Source organism: Carettochelys insculpta, chromosome 21, assembly GCF_033958435.1.
Source record: "Carettochelys insculpta isolate YL-2023 chromosome 21, ASM3395843v1, whole genome shotgun sequence".
In the NCBI taxonomy this organism is placed as follows: domain Eukaryota; kingdom Metazoa; phylum Chordata; order Testudines; family Carettochelyidae; genus Carettochelys; species Carettochelys insculpta.
In genome coordinates, this window is record NC_134157.1 from 21,035,627 (window position 1) to 21,057,127 (window position 21,501).

At 47.0% G+C, this 21,501-nt stretch overlaps 1 protein-coding gene across 7 annotated transcripts in view; it reads left to right on the plus strand.

Moving 5' to 3' along the window:
* DAB2IP (DAB2 interacting protein) overlaps positions 1–21,501 on the plus strand; it is a 421,910-nt gene that overhangs the window by 217,721 nt on the left and 182,688 nt on the right. For all 7 annotated transcript variants that reach the window (XR_012648388.1, XM_075015746.1, XM_075015751.1 and 4 more), the window contains one exon: positions 15,834–15,952. Coding sequence is in view for 6 of the 7 variants with exons in the window: in XM_075015746.1 (XP_074871847.1) it covers positions 15,834–15,952 (119 nt within the window). In the remaining variant the exon portion in view is untranslated. The remainder of the gene's footprint in view (positions 1–15,833; positions 15,953–21,501) is intronic.

Genomic DNA, 21,501 nt, shown 5'->3' on the forward strand with positions numbered 1-21,501 from the left:
CATGACGTAGCGCAATTGGACAGAGTCTTTATGGGGAGTGGTTCCCTTTCTCTGAGGGCTGTGTTTGACTGTCGCCAGAAGCAGGTGAACCCAAGGCTTGCTGGCTCAGTGGCCTGTTCACAATAGCCATTCTGATTTCTCTGTGCCAGATAGAAATTAGGAGGTGGTAAATGGCTATGCTGGAATTGCCATTTTTTGCCCCCCTCTGTCAGAAATCCTGCCTTTCCTCATTCAAACCCAGTTCCTGCCACTCCACCGTCCAGGAGCGATCCCCTACTCTGTGCACTTCTCCATGCTTCCCCTCTCTCATGGCCCTCTTCGTTCGGCAGTGAGCACATGGGTAGGGGGAAGTGGGCACTGTTCATTCACTGTCTTTGGGAAAGCCTGCCTGTGTTTCTAGTGGTTTGTTGTGTTGGAAGGCAACAGTTTGTGTTACAGTAAAAATAATGAAGGGAGGAGTGCTTCATTCTGTCTGAGCCTCAAGCAGGGACAGTGTATCTGTTCATGGCTTTGACCGTTCAGATTAGAGGCCTGGTGTAGCTGGACAGGACCCTGGGTTCGTTAGCCAACTGTAACCAAGAATATTTTACAACAGCACAACTCTTGAAAGTCTCTGTGGTGCTTAGAGTGTTGAGCAGACACCCGTAGGACAGGGGTCAGGCTGCCTCTAGCCACATACTGAGCTGAGTTACTTATCACAGCAAGCAGGGCAGTGTGAGTGGTTACATCCTAGAACCTTGTGCAGGAGCGCGAAGTATTAGGAGCAGATAGGTGGTTTCCCTTGGATGCCCTCTATAAAGACTCTGAGCGATAGAAACCATTAATCTTCTTAGAGTTTGGTTGCTGGTCGTGTCTGAGAAGGATCACCGAGAATCCAAATACTCTTTGCTAGCACGTCCTATAAATTCTTGATTTTCATCTTCAGCGAAATCACAACTACATTTTAAAAGCAGGGTGGATGTAATGATTTACATCTGATACCCAGTGCGTAAGTCATTATTATGCTGCAGAAAGTATTGTGGAAGTTTAGATTTATAGGAGTGTGAATAATTTTCTGTCAGTTAGGGATTATCCCTTTTAATCTAAAAGGCACTCACTCTCTTACTATCTAAGGTTTCAAAGACATTTGTCTGATTGGAATCTATGGCTCTCCATTGTCAAATAAATCTCCTGTGTATACAGTGCGTAGGAGATGGTAAATGTGAACTTACTACATTTATCGAAAGTCAAATACTCCAAACTCTTAATGTCATAAACAGTTGAATCCCCTGAACATCACAGGGTATATTTTTTAACTGTAGAGCCATGTTTTATCAGCGTATCTTCTGGATTTGCAGGCTTTAGCTCAAGGTCTGTAGTTACAAAGGTCTTATGGGGCTAATGCTTTGAGGACATTTTTGAAAACACACATGGAGAATTGTAGCGTTTCTTAGAAGTCAAGCAATTGGTTTTCTCCCTGTTGCCTTCCATCCTGGGCTAGATGTTGGCTGAAAAGTGGCATGCCTCTGCCAGGGGTATGATGGAGAATAGGCCTGTAACTAGATCTAAGACCTTTCAGATGCTGAGTCATTGTGGCTACTCTTCACAGAGAGCCAGATTTTCAGTGGGCCTTTAGAGCGACATCCAAAATATTTGCAGGTATCACCTCTACTTAGATTCAGGTTTAGAAGCAAGTAATGACACAGGCCATGTAGTTCCCCTGGGCGGGGATGAATGAAGGGTTTTACAGGTGCATACAAGCTGTGGGCTCTCTATCAAGAGGCACAGTTGATCTAAACTTCAGTGTTGAGTGTCTGTCTGGAGGATGCTGATGGAATGCTGGCAGGGATTACTGGCCAGAAAATGTTTTGAGACCTGCATAGCATGTAAGGGACCATCCACACCTTCCCATTTCTTGGTCACTCAGTTGTAAGTTCCAGTAGACTTGACTCTTCCACAAGTTGTTATAGATCATTAAACCTAGTGCTTGTGGGGGAAGGAACTACTCTAAGCTCCACAAAGGTCCTTTTCCAAGCTTCATGCAGTGGTGCTTTGCCTGTTTTGCTGAGCTGTAGTGTCTCATTGTTCCTGTGAATGCCTCTTGCCTTACACATGGATGGCAAGCTCCTTGGGACATGGGCTGCCTCTTTCTGTGTCTGTACAGCACCTGGCACTGTGAGGTCCACATGCATGACTGAGGCTCGCAGGTATTATGGTAATGCAAGGGAATAATGGTGAGACAAGCTTGCTCCAGGCCTCACTCTTGGGATTTCTGTTCACAGGCGGGGGGGAGGAATGGCCCTATTCTGGGGGATTGTCTCTTCTGTGGGGGGCTCCGCACTGCATACAGGCACCCTCCCTCGCCATGGTGGTATATTGAAGCAGTGCTGCATAGTACCAGGTGATGGCCCAAGGAGTTAGCAGCCTGTCTCCAACAGTGGCCATTACTGGAAGGAAGGGGAAGGCGTGAGTTGCCCCAGCTCGTTTGCCTGTGTGACCCGATGCTATGTTACATGAGGATGCAGAGCTCTGTCTGCTCTATCTCTGGTGGCTCCAACATGCCTCTTACCATGGTCACTCCACCTGGCTAGTAAACTGGGTGATGCTGCCCTTGTTCATGGCATTGTCTATTTTGTTCAAAGTTTACTAAGCTGTTTGAGTCCATCTCGTGCCTCAGCAAATTCCCGAGGGGATGGGTACATTTGGACTACACAGAAGATCAACGCTGTCAGCGTCAATCTTGTGTAGTTCAACTTTACGCACACGGTAGAGATGCACGAAATCAAACTATCTGGGGTTGACAGTCGACCCAGTACTCCTCGATATCGCGAGGAGTAAGGGAGGTGCCGAGAACATTGTTCTTGTTGACCTCCCTCTGTGAAGATGGCCGATAAGTGGATTCTATCTATGCATTTGCCATAGCTAGAATTTCATACCTGCAATTGACTTCCCGGCCTAGTGTGGACCTATTCTAATAGTGCATTTTCAGATGGCAATCCCCTTTTATCCCCCTTGCATTAGACTGAGGGTTCCATAGCTAGCAGACATCTTTTATTTTTAACTGTTAATGTGCTTAAGAAATGTGAGTAGCACCAGCCTCGACTGAGCATCATTTTGGCAGGATCCAACCAGCCTCTTCTTACACATTCCAGGGCTCCTTACTCCTGACCTTCGGCATCTTCTGGTGGTTTGTTCCTGAGCCCCTAAAGTTTACTATAAGCTGTGTGAAACTGGAGTCCTAGAAACCTCTGCTTTTCCAGACTGGTACATGCCAGACTGTGCAGGGCTTTCTGTGAGAAGGCCAAATGTCTGCTGAGCACTACAATGAAACCACAATGCTGACTTTTTGTCTGTGACTCAAGCCAGGATCTGAATGTCTCTGGGCACATTCAGGGTTGGTGTAAGTAGGTATCACTGCATTTGATTTATAAATTCCAAGACTAGAAGGGACCACTGTGATCCTCTAGTCTGACCCCCTGCATAATACGGGCCATAGAATTTCTCCCAAATTAATTCTTTCTCGAGCTACTGCATACAGCTGCTTACATTAGATGCTTTGCCTAACCGGTGAGAGCAGTAGCTGACTACATCCTCTGTCTCCTCTCTTCCTGGATGTTAGACGAGTGCTGTTTTCTGGTAGCGATGACCTGTCTCTGATCTGGTTCCAGTCATATAAGGCAGCTCACCAGTCCTTTGGTAGCTTTTTTTTTTTTAACCCTTACCCGGAATAATCCATTACACTGAGCATGATTGCTACCATCGGTGTGCCCCAAGAATTGGCAGTGCTGCAGGTGTGGCAGCTCTCCTGTTATACCCTTGCTTTTCGCATTGTTACATAATTTTTATGCAACAATTTAATGCAATTTTTACATAAAATTGTAAATCTACCAAGCCCCTCTCTGAATAGAGCTTGCCTTTGGTCTGAAGACAATTTTATTTGAAGAAGCCTCTGGCTATATGTAAGAGAAATGTTTCCTTGACTTAAACCCTTGTACTCCAGGTGGAGCATAAGTCATCTACAAGTCTTCTCCACTTTGCTCTGTCTCGGGACAAACCTTCTAACTGGCCCCAGGGGCATCCCAGCCATCCTTCACTCTCAGTTGATCTTCTCCATATGGTCTGAGGTCTTCCCCTTTTGCGTTTTTCCTTGCGTGTTCCATTTGAGAGCTTGATGGACTGTGCTGGATGATGGTTTTCTGAGACAGTGGCCTTGTCACCCCCATCTTCTCTCAGTTTAAAGGTCAAGTGGTTCTTGTCCTGCTCTGTCCCAAAGCTCCTCATTTGTGACCCAGTATTGTCATGTGATGGGAAGGATGTACCTCAGGCATCTGTCTCTGAATGCCTGCATGTGATTTAAAGACTTTTTAGTACGCCAGGTCTTGCATTACCACTTACTCATTATTCTGCTTGGACATGTTCTGTCTCCTGGTGTCCTGATGGTATTGGGAGAAACCTGGGAGTTGTGAGTGGTCAGTTTCAGTGTGCCAGACCTCCCCACACAGCAAGGGATTGGTGGGGATGGTGGTCAAATTGTCATTTGCCATTGTCGCTTGCAGTGCAGGGAAGAAAATGGTTTTGTTTGCATTTTGTGCTTGTTTTTCCCCTTATGGAATGAACAGTCTGACTCTGGAGTGCGGGAAAGATCCCAGGTGAAGAGGTCTGTGGTCTCTTCTGTCCCCACAGGAGGGGAACACCAGGCTGTTTCTCCCTGCCTGTGAACTCACCTGACTGGAGGGACCCACCTTTAGGGATGAGAAGTTTACTTGGTCTCCTGTTTACTGTTGAGCTCCCCGCAGTGACCAGGGGATAGTAACCACCTTTAGGATCTGTCTGCACAGCGGTCAGAGGCAATGCTGTGGAAGGCACCGACTGATGCAAGCTCACTTTGATCCTTCCCCACTCTTTGCTCCAAGGAGGACAGCCATGAAGCTGCTGCAGCACAGGCTGTACAAACCTGTCTGGACCGTTGCGTGCTGCCAGCCGTCTGGCTGCAACGTCACAGCTATTATTATGTGAGCCAGCTAGATCAGAGCTGCTGAGGCCCTGTTGGCAGTGCCACTGTCCCACCTCAGCCTGCGGCATGGACAGACCCTCAGATGGTGGACTGGCTTTGAAGGACATCTCTGGAAATGTATTTATTTATTTCTGCCGCACCAGCTGCTAACCGTGCTTCACAGAGGAGAAGGAAGAGAAAGCGCCTGCCTGAAATAGAGATGCACAGAACAAGGGTGGAGCTAAGGATACAGCTGCAATCGTGGGGCAGTGGGGGCACATGGGATGATGCGCAGCACCGCCACCGCTTTGCCTGCATTGGTGTTCACCACGGGTGTTGTTTTTAAAGGAGTAAAAGTCAGGCCCAGCCATAAGCCCAGGCAAGCAGGGTCGTTGCCTTGGGCCCCGCGTTCCCATTGATTTCAGCATCCACCGGCTGGGCTGGCTCTGGTGAAAAATGTATTCAGGGCCCTAATTTTTTGCCAGCTCACCAAGGCGAGCACTAAAGAGGGCAAAGCTCTGCATCCCCCATCCTCCTCTCTTCAACATAGCCAGGAGAGCCCCAGCGCCGCCAAAACAGGCCTGGCCCTGAAAGCTCATTTGACACAGCACAGGCCCGCAGCTCTCAGCACCTCAGAAGAGGGATGCCATATGTCACCAGGATCCAGGCTGTATGCTTACCGGGGAGCGATTGTGTTGAGAGCTCATCTCCTATCGCACCAAAGATGAGTCCCAGCAGCAAGAAGTTCAGCAAAGTCTAAAGCTTCTCCTTTGCGAGAGCCAGTGCGCGGTGTCTGTGAGGAGGCTGCTTCGCCCTTGTGTGGTACTTTCCTTGGTGGTGGCCAGGCTCCACCCTCCTGCTGGATCACACGTGAGCTACCTTCTCTGATTGCTCTTCACTTCTGTTCTTCAAGGTCACTCTCATTGCGAGTCCTGCATCGTTCATTGCTGATTGCCCAATTACCCTGCTCCGACTCTCCTCCAGAATATTTATCTGCCTTGTTTGGTTCTTCTGTGTTGACAGTATGATAATCGTGGAGTGGAGAACAGATCATGCAGATCAGTGTTGGCTTTGTTTTAACAGAGGAACAAAAGAGGCCAAATTGAAGAACCAGCTGATTTCTCCCCAGGGATTCCCTCGGAATGCGATCCACGCTTTGCTGGCTTCTGGCAGGATCTTTTTCTGTCAATCCAGATTCTTACTTTGTTGCTCTGTGTGTGTGTGTGAGAGAGAGAGAGAGAGAGAGAGAACATATCTAGTTTGTAACCCATCAGCCCTTCGGCCCTACCCTAGGAGCACAGCCGTGGAATGGATTGCTTAAGCAGAGGGCCACCTTGGCTTGCCTGACTGTCCCAGAGGGAAGATGGAAGGCACAAGTCCATGACTAGCGTGGGGTATGAGTATCTGGGAGTCAGCGATGCCAAAGCGTCACTTTCCCAGTGCAGCAGGAAAGCTGCAATGGCATGAAATTGGGCAGAGGAATGTTTAGGCTGAGGATGGAGAAAAGTCCCTGGGGAAATGGACTGGCAGGAAACGTTTGATGGGTTTGGTGAGTGCAGTGCAGTCAGGCGACACCATGGCGTTCTTATCAGTGCCGTCTGAGGCACAAAGACCTCCAGAAAATCAAGTCCTATTGTGGTCCTTAACAATGTGTATTCTAGTTTGTGGCAGGGAGAGCCTGTTTGCAGAGCTGTGTCCCTAGGGTGCTGTGAAACACGCAGGCCTGAGCCACTGAAAGCAGGCTGGAGCAAAGCACTGGAGAATAGACCGCAAGCAGCACCTGTGCATTAGCTTGAAGTGGGAAGGGACAAAATGGGACCTGCTAGAACTGTTCCTTCTCTTTCTTCTGTGACTGAATGATCCTTGGCTGCATTAAACTCCCCAGCCTCCTGCTTCACCCCTGCTCATTCTCACTGAACACTGTTCCCAGTTATGTGGCTCAGGCTCAACCCCGGTGGGCACCTTGTTGCCTTTTGCTCTGATTCCCCCCACCCCCCACACCATGGACTGAACTATTTCCAATGACAGTGCAATGGTATTAATCTTGTGCCATGTGAGGGCATTGTTGCTAGGCAACCCTTAACAACCTGCTCTGTTTCTTGCAATCTGTGAGTGCTTGGTGGCTTGACTCACAAATGTACACGTCTGTGCAGGCCCATGTTGTGTCTCCATGTCTGCCCCAGGCACGAGTGTGGAAAGATGGGTCTTTGGCCTGCCATGATAGCATCTGTCACTGGACACATGGAATATTCCTGGAAATAGTTTCTCCTGCTATCAGCTTTCATGCTAATCCCTATTGGGTATGGCGGGGGGGGGGAGGGGAGAGCGTCTTGGTTCCCTTTGGACATGGATATTTTAGTATTCCATGAGTCTTTGCAATCTGGTTCTGCATGGATGCCCTAGTCACCTGACATAGGTACCCCTCACTTCACTTCTGTGGGGCCTTCCTTTATGAGCTTCTGGGGTGACTGGAAATAGCATCTGTGGTTGGTACATTACATGAAAGCATGAGAAGAAAAGTCTAAGACCTTGCTGCCTTGTTGGCATGTGCAGATTTTCTGCAAGGGTTACACACATGGCTGTCTTGATAGATACACGCTTCTCCAGGTCAAATGTCCAGAGGGTGTGTTTCTCCTTTTGAGCTCTGATCTCTAACACTCTGCTGATTTGCGAAGGATTCTCTCCAGTGCCAGGTTTGGGAGGAGGACTCTCTTGATCAGAACAATTAAGGCTTTGGGAGACGTTTGCAAGGATAACTTGAAAGGTGAGCTGAATTGGAATTTTCATGCAGCTGGGGACACCTAGATTTCTCAGGCGCGGCTAAGACGGGTGTTCCTCTGTGAACTAGCTACTAAGGCTTGGTCTACACTAGTCAGGTAAGTCGAATGCAGATAAGCAAGTCTAGCTACAGCAATTGAATAGCCAGAATCAACTTATCTTCAATTGACTTACCTGACCATCCTCACTCAAGAAGGTCGATGGAAGAGTTAACAACGACTTCCCTTACTCCTTGTGATAACAAGGAGAATAGGGTCAACTGCTAACCCCACTAGGTCGATTTTGCATGTCCCTTCCAGACTGCAAAATGGAGCCCAGAAGAGTGACCTTGAGCTGATTGATCTTCTGGGTAACATAGACATGGCCTTACATGCCTATGCAAAGATGGCCTGTCTGGAGGATGCCCACTCTCAGGAAGGTGACTTGACAGATGCTGTTTGCTTTTTCAGTATATGAATAGAGCCCTTTGTCACTTCCAACATAGGAACAGAATGGGATGAGAGTGACAGGGGAACAGCTTTTCACTGACGAGTTTGCTTTTGACTGTTTCAAATTTAATGAACAAAGCATGATTTATTCAGAAGAGCACCCACCATACTCTAAACAAATGTAAAGGGACTGGGATCTTGGAAGGTTACTTCTATGTGTGAAATTCACTTGCTTGCTGCTATCAAACTGAAGGAGTCCGCTCTGCGGCTGTCTTCCCTCCCCAACCCCCCCCACCCCCCCCGGACTTGCAGGATAAATTTTTGACTTTTGAACTTTCCTTTGGTTTTATCTTTTTATCTTTGTGCTCACTGTTGGAGTTGAATACAGCCATGTTATACAAGGCTAATGGTGGAGTTATGCACTGGGTTTCTTTGTCATGGTAACTAGCACATATTGAATGCTGCATAGAAAAAGCTTCCATTTTATTTCAGATGCTGAAGATGACAAGGATAACTCACTTTTTTGCCCATTGAAACTAATAATAACTTGCACTTCTGTAGCATCTTCAAATCAGAGACTCTCTAGCTGCTTCACAGTACAAATATTAATGAACTTGTCTTTGCAGCACCCAGACAGTTCTCCTTCGCCCTGATTTCCTTTTTGCCTGTATAACGCCAGTACCCAGCCACAGAGTTGTCATTTTGTGAGACACTATTATCTTGTGAGGGCTGCTCTCTTGTGTTTTGGAAAATAAGAATTAATTTAAAAAGCAAACAAAACAGTTACATCGCTGGTCCTTAGTTTTGTGAAGAAAATGTTAATGTGACTCAGGCATGAACTGCCATGTTCACCTGCATCTCCAGACAGCCTGGGACAATAGCACTGAAAAGTGTGAACTGTCCATATTCATTACATCTGCATGTTAACTCTGAAGTAGAATGATGACAAATGTCGCTGGTTTGCAGTTGATCAGTGTGCCAGAACAGAGAGAGACAATAGTAATCTGAATTTCTAAGGGGACCTGAGGTCTCACTTTCGTGTCTCAAGTAGGTGGAACTTGGTTTCTGCATGGATCTTTTTTTCCGGAAGAGTTTAGAAGCGTGTCAGCACTTTTAGTTGTAGTTTGTTCCCTTCCCGTGCTGTTTTTCATTACCTTTTACAAACATCATCTGCTAATTTAGCTTCAAAGTATCTTGTAAGAATAAGTATTCTTACAGTCTTAAAAAAACAAAAAAGCAGTCAGTATAGTAGGCATCCTTCAGTCTGCACAGGGTATGGATCGCGCCCTTCAAAGTTCCACTTGAGGACTTCATTTACAGCATCTGTTGTGACTATAAAGACCCACATGAGAATGACAGTCCTTGCTGCATCTCTTGCAGATGTAGTGGGTGTCTGGCAAGTCCTTATTGTGCTTTCTGTGTGCTCGCTTCTCCTCTGCTAGCTGTCTGATCTTCAACTCGCCCTTCTGAAGGCCCTTGTGTAACCCCTGCCTCCATCTGCTGCGGTCGTCTGCTAGATCTTCCCAGTTTTCCAGCTCGATGTCTACCTCTCTGAGGTCTCTCTTGCAGACATCTTTGTAGCGCAACTGGGGGCATCCGGGAGGTCTTTTGCCAGAGGCTAGCTCACCATACAGGATGTCTTTTGGAATCTTTCCATCGTTCATCCTGTGGACTTGGCCAAGCCAGCGGAGTTGACGCTGCCTGAGGAGGGTGTTCATGGTTAGGATTCCAGCTTGCTCGAGGACGGCAGTGTTGGTCACTCTGTCCTTCCATGATATTCCAAGGATGCGCCTGAGGCAGCGCAAGTGGAAGACGTTCAGCCTCTTTTCCTGGCGGGTATACAGGATCCAAGTCTCGCTGCCATAAAGGAGGGTGCTGAGGATGCAGGCTCTGTAGACTTGCATTTTGGTGTGAGTGTACAGCTTGTTGTTATTCCACACTCTCTTGCTGAGTCTGGACAGAGTTGTGGCCACTTTTCCGATCCTTCTATTTAGCTCAGTGTCCAACGACAGGGTGTCAGTGATGGTGGACCCTAGGTAAATGAACTCGTGGACGACCTCTAACGTATAGTTGTCAATGCTGATTGATGGGGATTCAGCAACATCCTGACCGAGTACGTTCGTCTTCTTTAGGCTGATGGTAAGCCCAAAGTCCTTGCACGCTTTGGAGAACCGATCCAGCAGTTTTTGAAGCTGGTCTTCTGTGTGAGACACTACAGCAGCAGCATCTGCAAACAGCATGTCTCTGATGAGGACTTCTCGCACCTTAGACTTAGCTTTCAGCCTTGCAAGGTTAAACAGTTTCCCATCGGATCTTGCGTGCAGCAAGATGCCCTCTGTTGAAGATCCAAAGGCATGCTTCAGGAGGAGTGCGAAGAAGATCCCAAACAATGTCAGAGCAAGCACGCATCCTTGTTTGACGCCGCTCCTGATTCTGAAATCATCCGATAATGTGCCGTCATATTGGATGGTTCCTCTCATGTTTTCGTGGAACGACTGGATCATCTTCAGTAACCATGGAGGACAGCCTATCTTGTGGAGCAGTTTGAACAGACCATCCCTGCTGACCAAGTCAAAAGCCTTGGTCAAGTCGATGAAGGCTATGTAGAGTGGCTTTCTCTGCTTCCTGCACTTCTCCTGCAGCTGCCTTAGAGAGAAGACCATATCAACAGTAGACGTCTCTGCGCGGAATCCGCACTGTGATTCGGGGTACACCCCCTCAGCAATCTTCTGGAGTCTGCCAAGGATGACGCGAGCGAACAGTTTACCAGTGACACTTAGGAGGGAGATTCCACGGTAGTTGTTGCAGTCGCTTCTGTCTCCTTTGTTCTTATACAACGTTACAATGTTAGCGTCATGCATATCCTGTGGAACCTCACCCTCTTTCCAGCACAGGCACAGTAGCTCATGCAGGGGTTCCAGGAGTGTGTCTGTGGCACACTTGATTACCTCTGGTGATATACCATCCTGGCCAGGGGCCTTTCCTGCTGCAATGCTGTCGATGGCTGTCTTCGGTTCATCCACAGTCGGCTCTTGGTCCAGTTCGTCCATTACTGGTAGGAGCTCGACGGCATCGAGGGCTGCTTCAACCACAACGTTCTCGTGTGAGTACAGCTTGGAGTAGTGCTCAACCCAGAGCTCCATCTGTTTGGCTTTGTCAGCGATGACTTCACCAGATTTGGATTTCAGAGGTGCCATCTTGTTCTGGGTGGGTCCTAATGCCTTCCTCATACCTTCTTACATTCCTCTGAGATTACCAAAGTCGGCACAGGTCTGGATGCTGCTGCATAGCTGGAGCCAGTGGTTGTTGGCACAGCGCCTGGCTGTCTGCTGTACTGTTCTTCTGGCCTCTCTAAGTGCTTGCTGGGTACTCTGGCTTGGTGAGCGTTTGTACTCCAGGAGTGCAGCGCGCTTCTTTTCAATGACTGGAATCATCTCATCAGAGTTAGCTTCGAACCAGTCGTTCGTGTTTCTAGCTCTTCTTCCAAACACCGACAAGGCTGTGTTGTAAACTGTATCCCTCAGATATTGCCATTTGGATGTCGCATCGGCACCCCCAGGGCCACTGCGCAGATTTTCCTGGAGGGTCTCTCTGAACTTTTCAGCTTTCTCTGAGTTTGCCGTCTTTCTGGCGTCAATGCGGGGCCTTCCATCAGGTTTAGAGCGGTACAGCTTCTTGGGTCTCAGCTTGAGCTTGGAGCAAACTAGCGAGTGATCTGTATCACAGTCAGCACTATGATAGCTGCGTGTCAGAAGGACGTTTTTGAGGTTATTACGCCTAGTGATGACCACGTCTAGTTGATGCCAGTGCTTTGAGTGTGGGTGTCTCCACGACACTCTGTGCTGTGGCTTCGTTCGGAAGAATGTGTTTGTGATGCACAGATTGTGGTACGTGCACAGTTCGAGGAGACGCTGTCCATTGTCATTCATTTTTCCCACACCGAAGTGTCCTAAGCAGGAAGGCCATGAGGCCCAATCATAGTCTTATAGTCTTAGAAAAACAAAAAAGCAGTGAAGTAGGGCTTTAAAGACTAACAAAATAATTTATTAGGTGAGCTTTTGTGGGACAGACCCACTTCTTCAGACCATAGCCAGACCAGAACAGACTGAAGATCTAAGGCACAGAGAACCAAAAACAGTAATCAAGGTGGACAAATCAGAAAAAAAATGATCAAGATGAGCAAATCAGAGAGTAGAGGGGCGGGGGGGGAGTCAAGAATTAGATTAAGCCAAGTGTGCAAAAGAGCCCCTATAATCACCCAGAAAATTCACATCACACTTCAAACCACATGTGTTGAATTTGAATATAAAAGAGAGGTCTTATAGTCTTAGGTTATAAGTCATCATTGTTCTTAGTTTTATTATTATTTGTGTTGAGAGCCCAGGACTCTGCCATGCTAGGTATTTGCACTATGGCAGCTTTATGAAAATACTGAGCTCGTCTGGCCTTTCTGCACTGTCACAGCTCACTGAGCGCACGCTGAGTGATGTTCTGGGGCAGGAGGGTTTCAACACCACAGGCTGTACTTTCTGCTGTGGTTGTTTCTGGAGAGAGCGTGTGTTCTCCTTCAGCTTTCTGTGGTTTGTCATTTGTATTGTAGCCTATTAAACTGTCTTTGTGCTTCTGAATATTTAATCTGTTTAAGATAATCGCACAGTGTTTCCTATCACTTATTTATTAGTAGTAGATGCTGCCCACAGAAATAGACCCTACCCTGAAGAACTCTCAAGCTGAGATTTGTGAACAGCATTCATGAATCGTCTAGTCTAACTACCAGAGATTCTTGAGGAGACTGTACCAAGACTGGAGAGAGGAGTGGTGGGTTCCTGGAAGATGGCAATTAGCCTTTCCTTTCTAGAGACTAGAATTCAAATCTTGTCTGTGATCATCAGCGAGGATGAGACGAATCCTATTGTTGTACTTGTATGCTGCAAAACCCAGGCATACATGCCCAAGAAACCAATTCCTGTTCAGTCTCTCTCTCTCTCTCTCTCTCTTCCTGGGGCAGGCTAATTCTCCACTCTGGGTCTGAGTTACCCCATCAGTACAAATCAGGACTGATAATAGTTTCTCACTTTGTAAAGTTCCCTATGTATGAATGAGACGCATTACGTAGGTGTAAAGTGTTGATCTAATGTTACAGTTTACCAGCATTAAAATCTCTTGACACCTAATTCTCCCAGTGAAGCTGGCAATGAGAACTGGAAATGGCCCAGTATGTACTCCTGCTGGTGGCAATGAATGTTAAAACAATGGGGAACAGAAGGAATGTAATGTCTTATTGCAATCTTAAATTCTAATTTCCAAACCCTGCTCAAATCATCTATCTATTGTCAAGATGTGCAGTCTAAGATAGTGGAAGATGGCTGCGATCATTTGTTACACAAAAATGTACGTTTGTTTTATCCTCTGTTCCCTGTCCAGGGTTAAGGGCTGTCACTACATTTTAAAGAAGTGGTTTGATAAAGTTACGATATGTAATATGTGTAGCTGAGCTTGCAGAGAGAAAGCGAGATCAGTCTCTTGCTTCTGGATTGTAGCTGATTTGCCACAGGTGTTAGGGACGAATACACAGTTGGAAGTTGCACTTCTTTCCCTTTGACCTTCCTCCAAAGCATCACATATTGGCTGTTGCCAGGAGACCAGACTTGATGGGCTGATCTGGTATCCTGGGAACTGTAAGTCCAAGAGATGATTGCTGGATCTTCCCTCCAAGGTGGCAGAAAAAGAAGTAATGGTACAGAAAGGCTGTAACTGTGTGACAAAACGCTTCTCCCTCCCTTTGAGAGCCCGGATATGCCTCTGAGGCCTAGATTTAAACTGATAAATCCCCTTGGCTTTACTCTGAGATAAATTTCACCTCGTGTGTGTTTAATATTGGGCAACATATATAAGGTCTGTTTCTCTGTGTGCCTGTTAGGCAAAAGAATATCGTAGAGTCACCTAGGAAATGTGCAGATGTGTAAGACAGGCATGAAAGGGCAAGTGGTCTAGGAAGTCTGTGGGGCACCAGATGAGGAGATGACTTTTAATACTTGATTTTTTTTTTAAATCACAGATTTGCTACCACAAAACAAAACTGTTTTGATTTGCTGATGATGATCTTATGTCCCCTTTGGGCTTCCTCTCGCTTCCTTGTTCCATAGAGAGGAGAATTGTCCCCATCATGGCTATTTCCCAGCACTTCAGTACTCTCTGAAAGGGGTCTTCCCTCTCTTGTCTTGCATTTCTCTCATTGCATGATCTGACAGTCATGTGCTCTTCTGTTGGTGTTCTAGTTAATACTCAAGCAGGCCCTGAGCACAGGAGACTGGACTAGATGACCTCTCTGGGTCCCTTTTAATCAATTCTATTTTTCTATCCCCATTCCAGTGAAGCATGTGCCTTTGAAACAAGGGCTTGAGCTATGACTACAGGTTACCTGCCATGTGCATGAGTGAAGTGGCATTTGGGTGAGTTTGAGTCACCCTTACCTGCCTGAATGTCTGTGTTCTTTGATACAATTGCAAGCAAGGTAGTTGTGGTGGGACAGAGCATGGGTTAGGTGTGGTTAGTACTTCATGGGCCCCAGGTGGGGTCTGTCTCCAGTGTATCTGTGAGTGAGGTTTCACACCCTCAGTTTGGGCTAAGCATCAGCTGCCCTATGAGTGAGGATCGGACTGAGAAGAGGTTTTGCTGCCATCTCACTCAGATGCGCTCCTATGAACGTATTCGAGCAAGGGGAACAGCTTTCTGGGCTCCCATCCCTATGATCCTGTTCCTTTAAACCCCTTGTTTCCATTATGTCTATCCCCTGAGCCTCTTTATCCATCTGGTAAGGACTAGGCACCATAGCAGTACCATTTTTTTTTTCTTGCCTTACTTAGCTCTGAGAGTAAAAGTAACGTTCCAGGTGTGGAGGACGTTAACTCCTAGCCATAAGCAAGCATCCCACGAGAACTTTGTAGTTAAAACATACAGTGCTAGCCCAGAAGCACTGCAGTGACTGCTCCTTATATTTTGGGAGGGGAGAGGGGGCACGGAAAGGGGCTGCAGAGTTCCTGTGCTTTCTGTCCTCTCTCACTGCAGGTATGGGGTGTGGATGTAGGTTATGCTGAAGCTGCTCATTGCAGGGTGGGAGATATTTGGCGATACTTTTAAAGCAGCCGTGTCCAGTTCCACCCGCCTGCAACAAGCAGCTGGGGCTTTTGGGACAGGTGAGGAAATGACTGCCAGTCTCTTATTCAGACCACGAGGGCAGGAGGTGAGAGAGCCGTGGGGGCTGGTGGAGAGACCCGGCAGCAGTGCCAGGCTGAGCTGACCAGAACCCCGAGTCGGAGCGGTTCCCCTGGTCGGGAGTAGCAATATGCGCCTCTTGTCTCTCAGACAGTATTTTTATGTGAGCTGATGGTTGCCAAGGTAACAGAGGCTTAGGGGAGTCTCACGTCTACGTAGCTTGCTGGCCTCTGCAAGCAGTGGGAGCAGATGTTGGATGGAATCCTTGGAGCCGGGGCTGACAGCACACACCAATGTTCCCAGCAGCTGCAGATGAAGGGTGCCAGCGAGAAGCATTTGCCTAGCCGTGCTTGGGTGCAAGGGGCCAGGTTCAGGGCTCTCGCTCTCTTTTTTTTTTTTTTTTATTGGTTATAATTTAGTATTCTTGTCTCACACCACAGGGGTTCCTCAGCCGCCGGCTTAAAGGCTCCATCAAAAGGACAAAGAGCCAGCCCAAGCTTGACAGGAACAGCAGCTTTCGGCACATTTTACCTGGCTTCAGAAGTGTGGACAATGAAAGGTAATGGAACGAGTCTCTCTGTGTGGGTGCATGAGGGAGAGAGTGGGAGGCTGTTGATTTTTCTGGGTTTGCTAATATACTGCTCATCTCACTTGGAGCATAAGACTAAATGTAAAGTAGAAGTGGGCTCATTAGTTGCGGGGGGTTAATTTACAGAAGAGCAGACAATGCAAACCTTCCCTTGTTTAGCTAACAGGATTAGAAAAGCCCTCTAGTCTGTTTGTTTTTTTAAATTTGGTCATATACTCTAAGCCCCTGTCCCAGCACATAAATCGCTTTTAGATGCAGCTGCTGAAGCCTAGAGATGAGGTGGAGGGAGAAAGGTGCTTGCAGACTATGCTACATTGAGTATTACAGTCACCCAGCATTCTGCAGACAGCAGCGGTTAACAGTATCAGTTTACCACTTCCACAAATCCCTCCTTTCCCCAGCCATCGGCCCCCTTCATTTTATTTGGCTTGAACCTTTGGATGTGTCTGGAGCTGCTTCTTCCAGCCCAGCTGTGACAGGAGACTTCGTTTGAGAAGAGGGTGTGTTATGGGAAATGTGCAGATAGATCAGAGGAGGCGTTTGGAGACAGCTTAAAAACAAAAAGGGAGATGAAATATGGTTTTTATTCATCGTGAGCTGGAATGAACCAGTGAGAGAGCCCTTTATCTGCTTTATAGCTGTATGTATGCGTGTATTCATCTCTCTTGTGTGTACGTACACACACACACTCTGATGCATACTTCTGTGTGAACATATTTGTTTATTGACTCTCGCAGACCAAGGTCAGAGTTGGCCAAGTCTGACTCCATGACCAATTGTGGAAATGAACCAAATGTTTACTTGCAAAAGAGGAACCTTTCGTCTTAAATGTGAATCTTGGCAGTGAGTGGCACAATAGGAAAAGAAAACCAAGAAACCTGCATGTCTGAAAATTAGCAATGACCAGACGCTAAAGATGATGCAGATTAATTGTTGGGAACGTTGTAGAAACAGATTTTAACAAGTGTCATCTTTGCTTTGGAATCAACTTTGTGCTTCAGTTTTAACAGCAATGCAACATTTTCTTTTGGGTTTTCTTTGGGCAGGGAAAGAGGGTTGTTCATTTTGAAGCTCCATCAGCGACAACAAGTGGTCTGCATTGTTCCCTGGGGCTGCCTAGAGGCACATCTCCTGCTAGAGTCTGAAAGTGAAAGGGTTTTGCAGAGGGGTGCAGTGCTGTATTTCAGGGGTTAGCATATGGAGAAGGCAAGCAGATTTGATGCCTGTGAGATTTTCACATAGACGCTAAGTAGGGCACTGTGTTCTGTGTGGATGCCCAGTGAGTCTAGTTAGGCATCAGGCGACGTGCCTGTGCTGCTGCTGCTGCTCTCAGAGGAAGAGCTGCTTGCGTTGGATGCTGTTTTCTTGAAAATATATGTCGAAAGTCAGACCAGAAGGTTTGTTTCTCTGTGTGAATTGGTGACAGGAGGAGGGAACTTCACAGGTTGTCACCCCTGCAGGACAAAAGTCAAGGACTCAGAGGAATCATGACAAATAACGATCTGTAACTTCATTTCCCTTTTGTGGATACGTCCCTCTCCCAGGGTGAGCAGCTTGGAGCTCTGGGGTGGTTGTTAGGCTAATGTCAGATAACAGACCTTCCTTTTGGCAGCTTTTTTGCGTGGCTGTTGTAGGTTTCCAGTGTAGGTCTTATGAGGTGGGGCAGAGTAAAGGTGATGTTCACTAGCCAGGAACACAACCACTGGTATTTATGCATAGGAGAGCTAAGGAATTGCAAATGCAAGGCCTTCTGTTAGTGCAGGCATTGCCTCATAGACTTGGTCTCCTGCCACGTATGTTTGTATTGACCTGTAGAGGACCCGGTAATGTTTGCTTGTTACCCCGCCCCCCCACCTAGGAGCTCCCAGCCCCTCCAGCTCTCATAGCTGTGGCTGATCCACAGTACATGCTAACATGATTTTGCACAGGACACGGGGGTTGCCAACCCTCCAGGATTGTCGTGGAGTCTGCAGGAATTACAGATTACTCTTGCGTTAAAGATTATGTCCTCTGATGAAACCATCAGGAATAAATCCAGCCAAAACTGGCAACTCAATGTCAGATGTTGTCTTGTTTTGTTGCTGTTCTTCTAGAGGTAGGAGAAATCTCTCAGCTGTATCCACTGAGCCTCTCGGAGCCACACCCACGGTTTCTGTCATGACAGTTAATACTCTTGAACGTTCTCACATCTATAAAAAGCACCAAGTACAGAGTTCTGTATATAAAGGGCGTGAATGTTTCAGACAACTCTTCTTCATTTTCCACCCTGCAAGGTTTCAGCTTGCCGTGAAAACACTTTGGTTGGTGATTCCATCTTGTACCCAGGCTGATTCTCCTTCTTATCTGGTGCGAGTATCTGCAATAAACACGCATAATTTGTGCATGTCAGGGCCTCGTAGAATTTTGCCGGGAGAGAGCTGCCCTGGCAAAAACAAGCAAAGCAACGGATACAGTTGACACGTCTTAAGTAATAGCTCTCACCGATGGTAGCTGTCAGCACATCAGCACCTCTGTTGTGTGTTACATCCCTTAGTTGCTTTTCCCTTTAGATTCTCATGCATCTTGTCTATCCAGCTGTAAATACTTCAAGTGAATGAATAGGTGCTGTAGTGTGTGTAGGGACACACACACAGATTCAGCCAGCTTGACTACTTCATGTGCATGACACACACAAGCAGTGCATACAGAGTCTGGATGTAAATGGACAAACCATATGTTTTCTTTTATGTAAATAGACATATGCATACCAATCTCAATACATTATACAAATTTTAAAACAAGTGGTTACCTACCACAATAGAGAGAGATGTGTGTGATGGGAGTTTTGTTATAAAACAAAACCAGGAACCATTATTAAACATGAGAAATGTTGGCAGAATGTCTCATTGGCACGGGTGCAGAATTGCCTTGTTAATTTTACAACAAAGTCTGGCTTTTGTACTTTATATTGGCATGAAGAGAGAGAGGCCATGTTCTCATAGACAGTCAGAGCTGCTCACTTCTTAGAGGGGGGTGACCGGTTGTGACATGCTTGTTCCTGTCTTGTCTGGAGTTTCAATGACTCCACTTCCATATGCAGGTATTTGTTTGTGAAATCAGACCCTGGTGAATGTGTGTATACAGGGCAATTGAGGAACCTTAGGGAAATCTCTTTTAATAAGCTCTCAGCTGACACGTTTTGATTGTTTTTTCAGGCTGAATGTCTGAGGAATCATTTAAAGTGCTGTGTAGAACATACCATAGACAGTTTATCGATGCAATGGTTTGTAGCAAAGATTTCCTGTGTGCCTCGCTGTTGGATTTGGTGTTTCCTGAAAAGAGCTGTGGCTCAGGCCTGCTATTCTGTAGATCGGGAAGAGGTGTACTTAGAGCTCATGTGGCATTGAGTAAGTTCCTGCGGGGTAAAATCAGAGTTTTGTGTTGTGGCTGTCAGTTCTTTCCAGCCTTACTCCTGCTGAGCAGTACTTAATGAAAATCCCCACTGATTTCTACTTGGTGTAAGAGTGGCAGAAGCTGACCCAATATGTGGATTAATCCAGTGCAGTCCATTTATACAAGTGCAAGGGCTATGTGAGGACTCTGGAACAAGCCTTCCTGTCAATTTGTTGGCTAGTCAAATTGCTCATTAGGGCTGTGGCAAGAGACAGTTCAATAACTGCGTCTGCATCTTGATTTATTAGCGACTGACAAACTTTTCATGGTGGAGGACTGAACGTTTGTCTTTCTACCGGCTACTTTGGATCTGCCGGAAATCAAGCATTTGGCAAACACGTTCTCCTTAATTGGATTCTCATTCTTCCTGTAAAATATGTGATGAGCTACAGTGCTTTGAACAGGTCTGAGACACAGAGAAGAGAGTTGGATAGTTTGCTGTAGTCATTAATCAGTTAATTTCCAAATGATTTTTATTATACTGACCTTTTGAAAAAATATATTCAAAGAGAAGACTCCCAGGAACTGAGTCTTTTTACAGGGGACCTTTTTTTTTTTTTTTTTTTTTTTTTTAAGACTTAAGTTTATAAACAATTAACCTGGTCCTCCTTCCTTTGAAATCAGTGGCAAGGCTGCCTCGATCTCAGTGGAACGAAGCTGGGCCCCTCATTTAGAGAGAAGAGCTCTGTGTCTTTTCGTGGCTCATGGCTGTAATGGCTGTTGACAGTGTCCTGAAGTCTGAGTGCACTAACTCTCAGAAATGGCTCGCCAGGGTCTGACTTCAGGAGCAAATGATATTCCATAGCTGTTGGGTTTTCTTTTAATTGAGGGTTTTTGGGAGACTGAGGGATTGGATTTGCTGGTTCAGTCATCAAGAAATTGAGGACAAGACTGCCCTCCAATCACTGGTGAGGCAGCCAAGTTTGCCCACATCAGTGCTGGAACACTCTGTCCGTCTTGGAGCTAAATCACAATAAAAATTGAGATAATGAACCATCTGTTGGCATGTGACATGCCTGCGGCTTTCTACCTGACTCAAACGGCCTGCTGCGCCTCCCATCTGGGATCTGTGCACGGCCCTGGTCTGGCCTCTCTAGTCGTCTTGGGAAACAGAATTGCGGTGGCGAGATCACATGCTGGGGCTTTGTCACAACAATAAAGGGTATTTAAAAAGAAAAAAAAATCCTCTGAATTCAGTGCTGCCCAAGATGCTGGCTTCTCAGCCTCCTTCTCTTTCTCTAGGACGGGTACAGTCTGGGCAGCGGGACTACCAATCTCTCAACAGCCCACCCCCACCTTAAGTGGAAGAAGCCATGTCTGGATCCGGAGGTCTCCACATTCTAACTTTATCTTCTCTGCTGAGGTAGCAAGGAAGCCAGGTGTGGCAGCTTCTTTCTTTGGTGTGCCAAGAGCCTGGCCCGTGGAAACAAGACTGCCCACCCAACACACTGCCCTGAGGCCCACAAAGCCATTAGGCAGAGATAATTCAGTCTCTCCCAAGAGCGGGTGGGTTTGAACTGGTGTGCAAGGATTTTATTCCCCTGGTTAGGCTGCATGTGTTTCCTACTGCCCAGCAGTAACCCGAGGTGGGTGCCTCAGTTTCCCTAGGCACAGCATCAATGCATAGTTGGTGATGGGCGTTTCAGTGTGATGACTTCTTCCACCTACATAATGGGCCTCTGTGGTTGTTTGTAACCCAGGCAACCAGGTGACACCTTTCTTCCCCAGGAAACGGGACAAAGCAAGAAGGAGGGGCCTGGATGGGTTGAACTAGAACTGGGCAGTTGAGTGGGGCAGTCTCATCTGGCTGGAGAGGGAGGAAGGAGGGCCAGGGTCCCAGCTCAGAGACCCCCTCTGGGACCCTTCCCTCCAAAATGGATGGTACTTACGGCTTCTGATGTCCATGCTGACAAATGTGTTCTAGGCTGTGTCCCTGTGGACTAATAAGCCTTCTGTTCTCCCTGCTGAGTGAGACTCACATGTGAGTGCAAATGGGGCAGGGCCCAGTGACACAGTCCCCCCGACTCATTGACAGCTGGCACCCTGGACAGAAAATCCCCCCAGATTTTCTTTATGAACTCAACTCC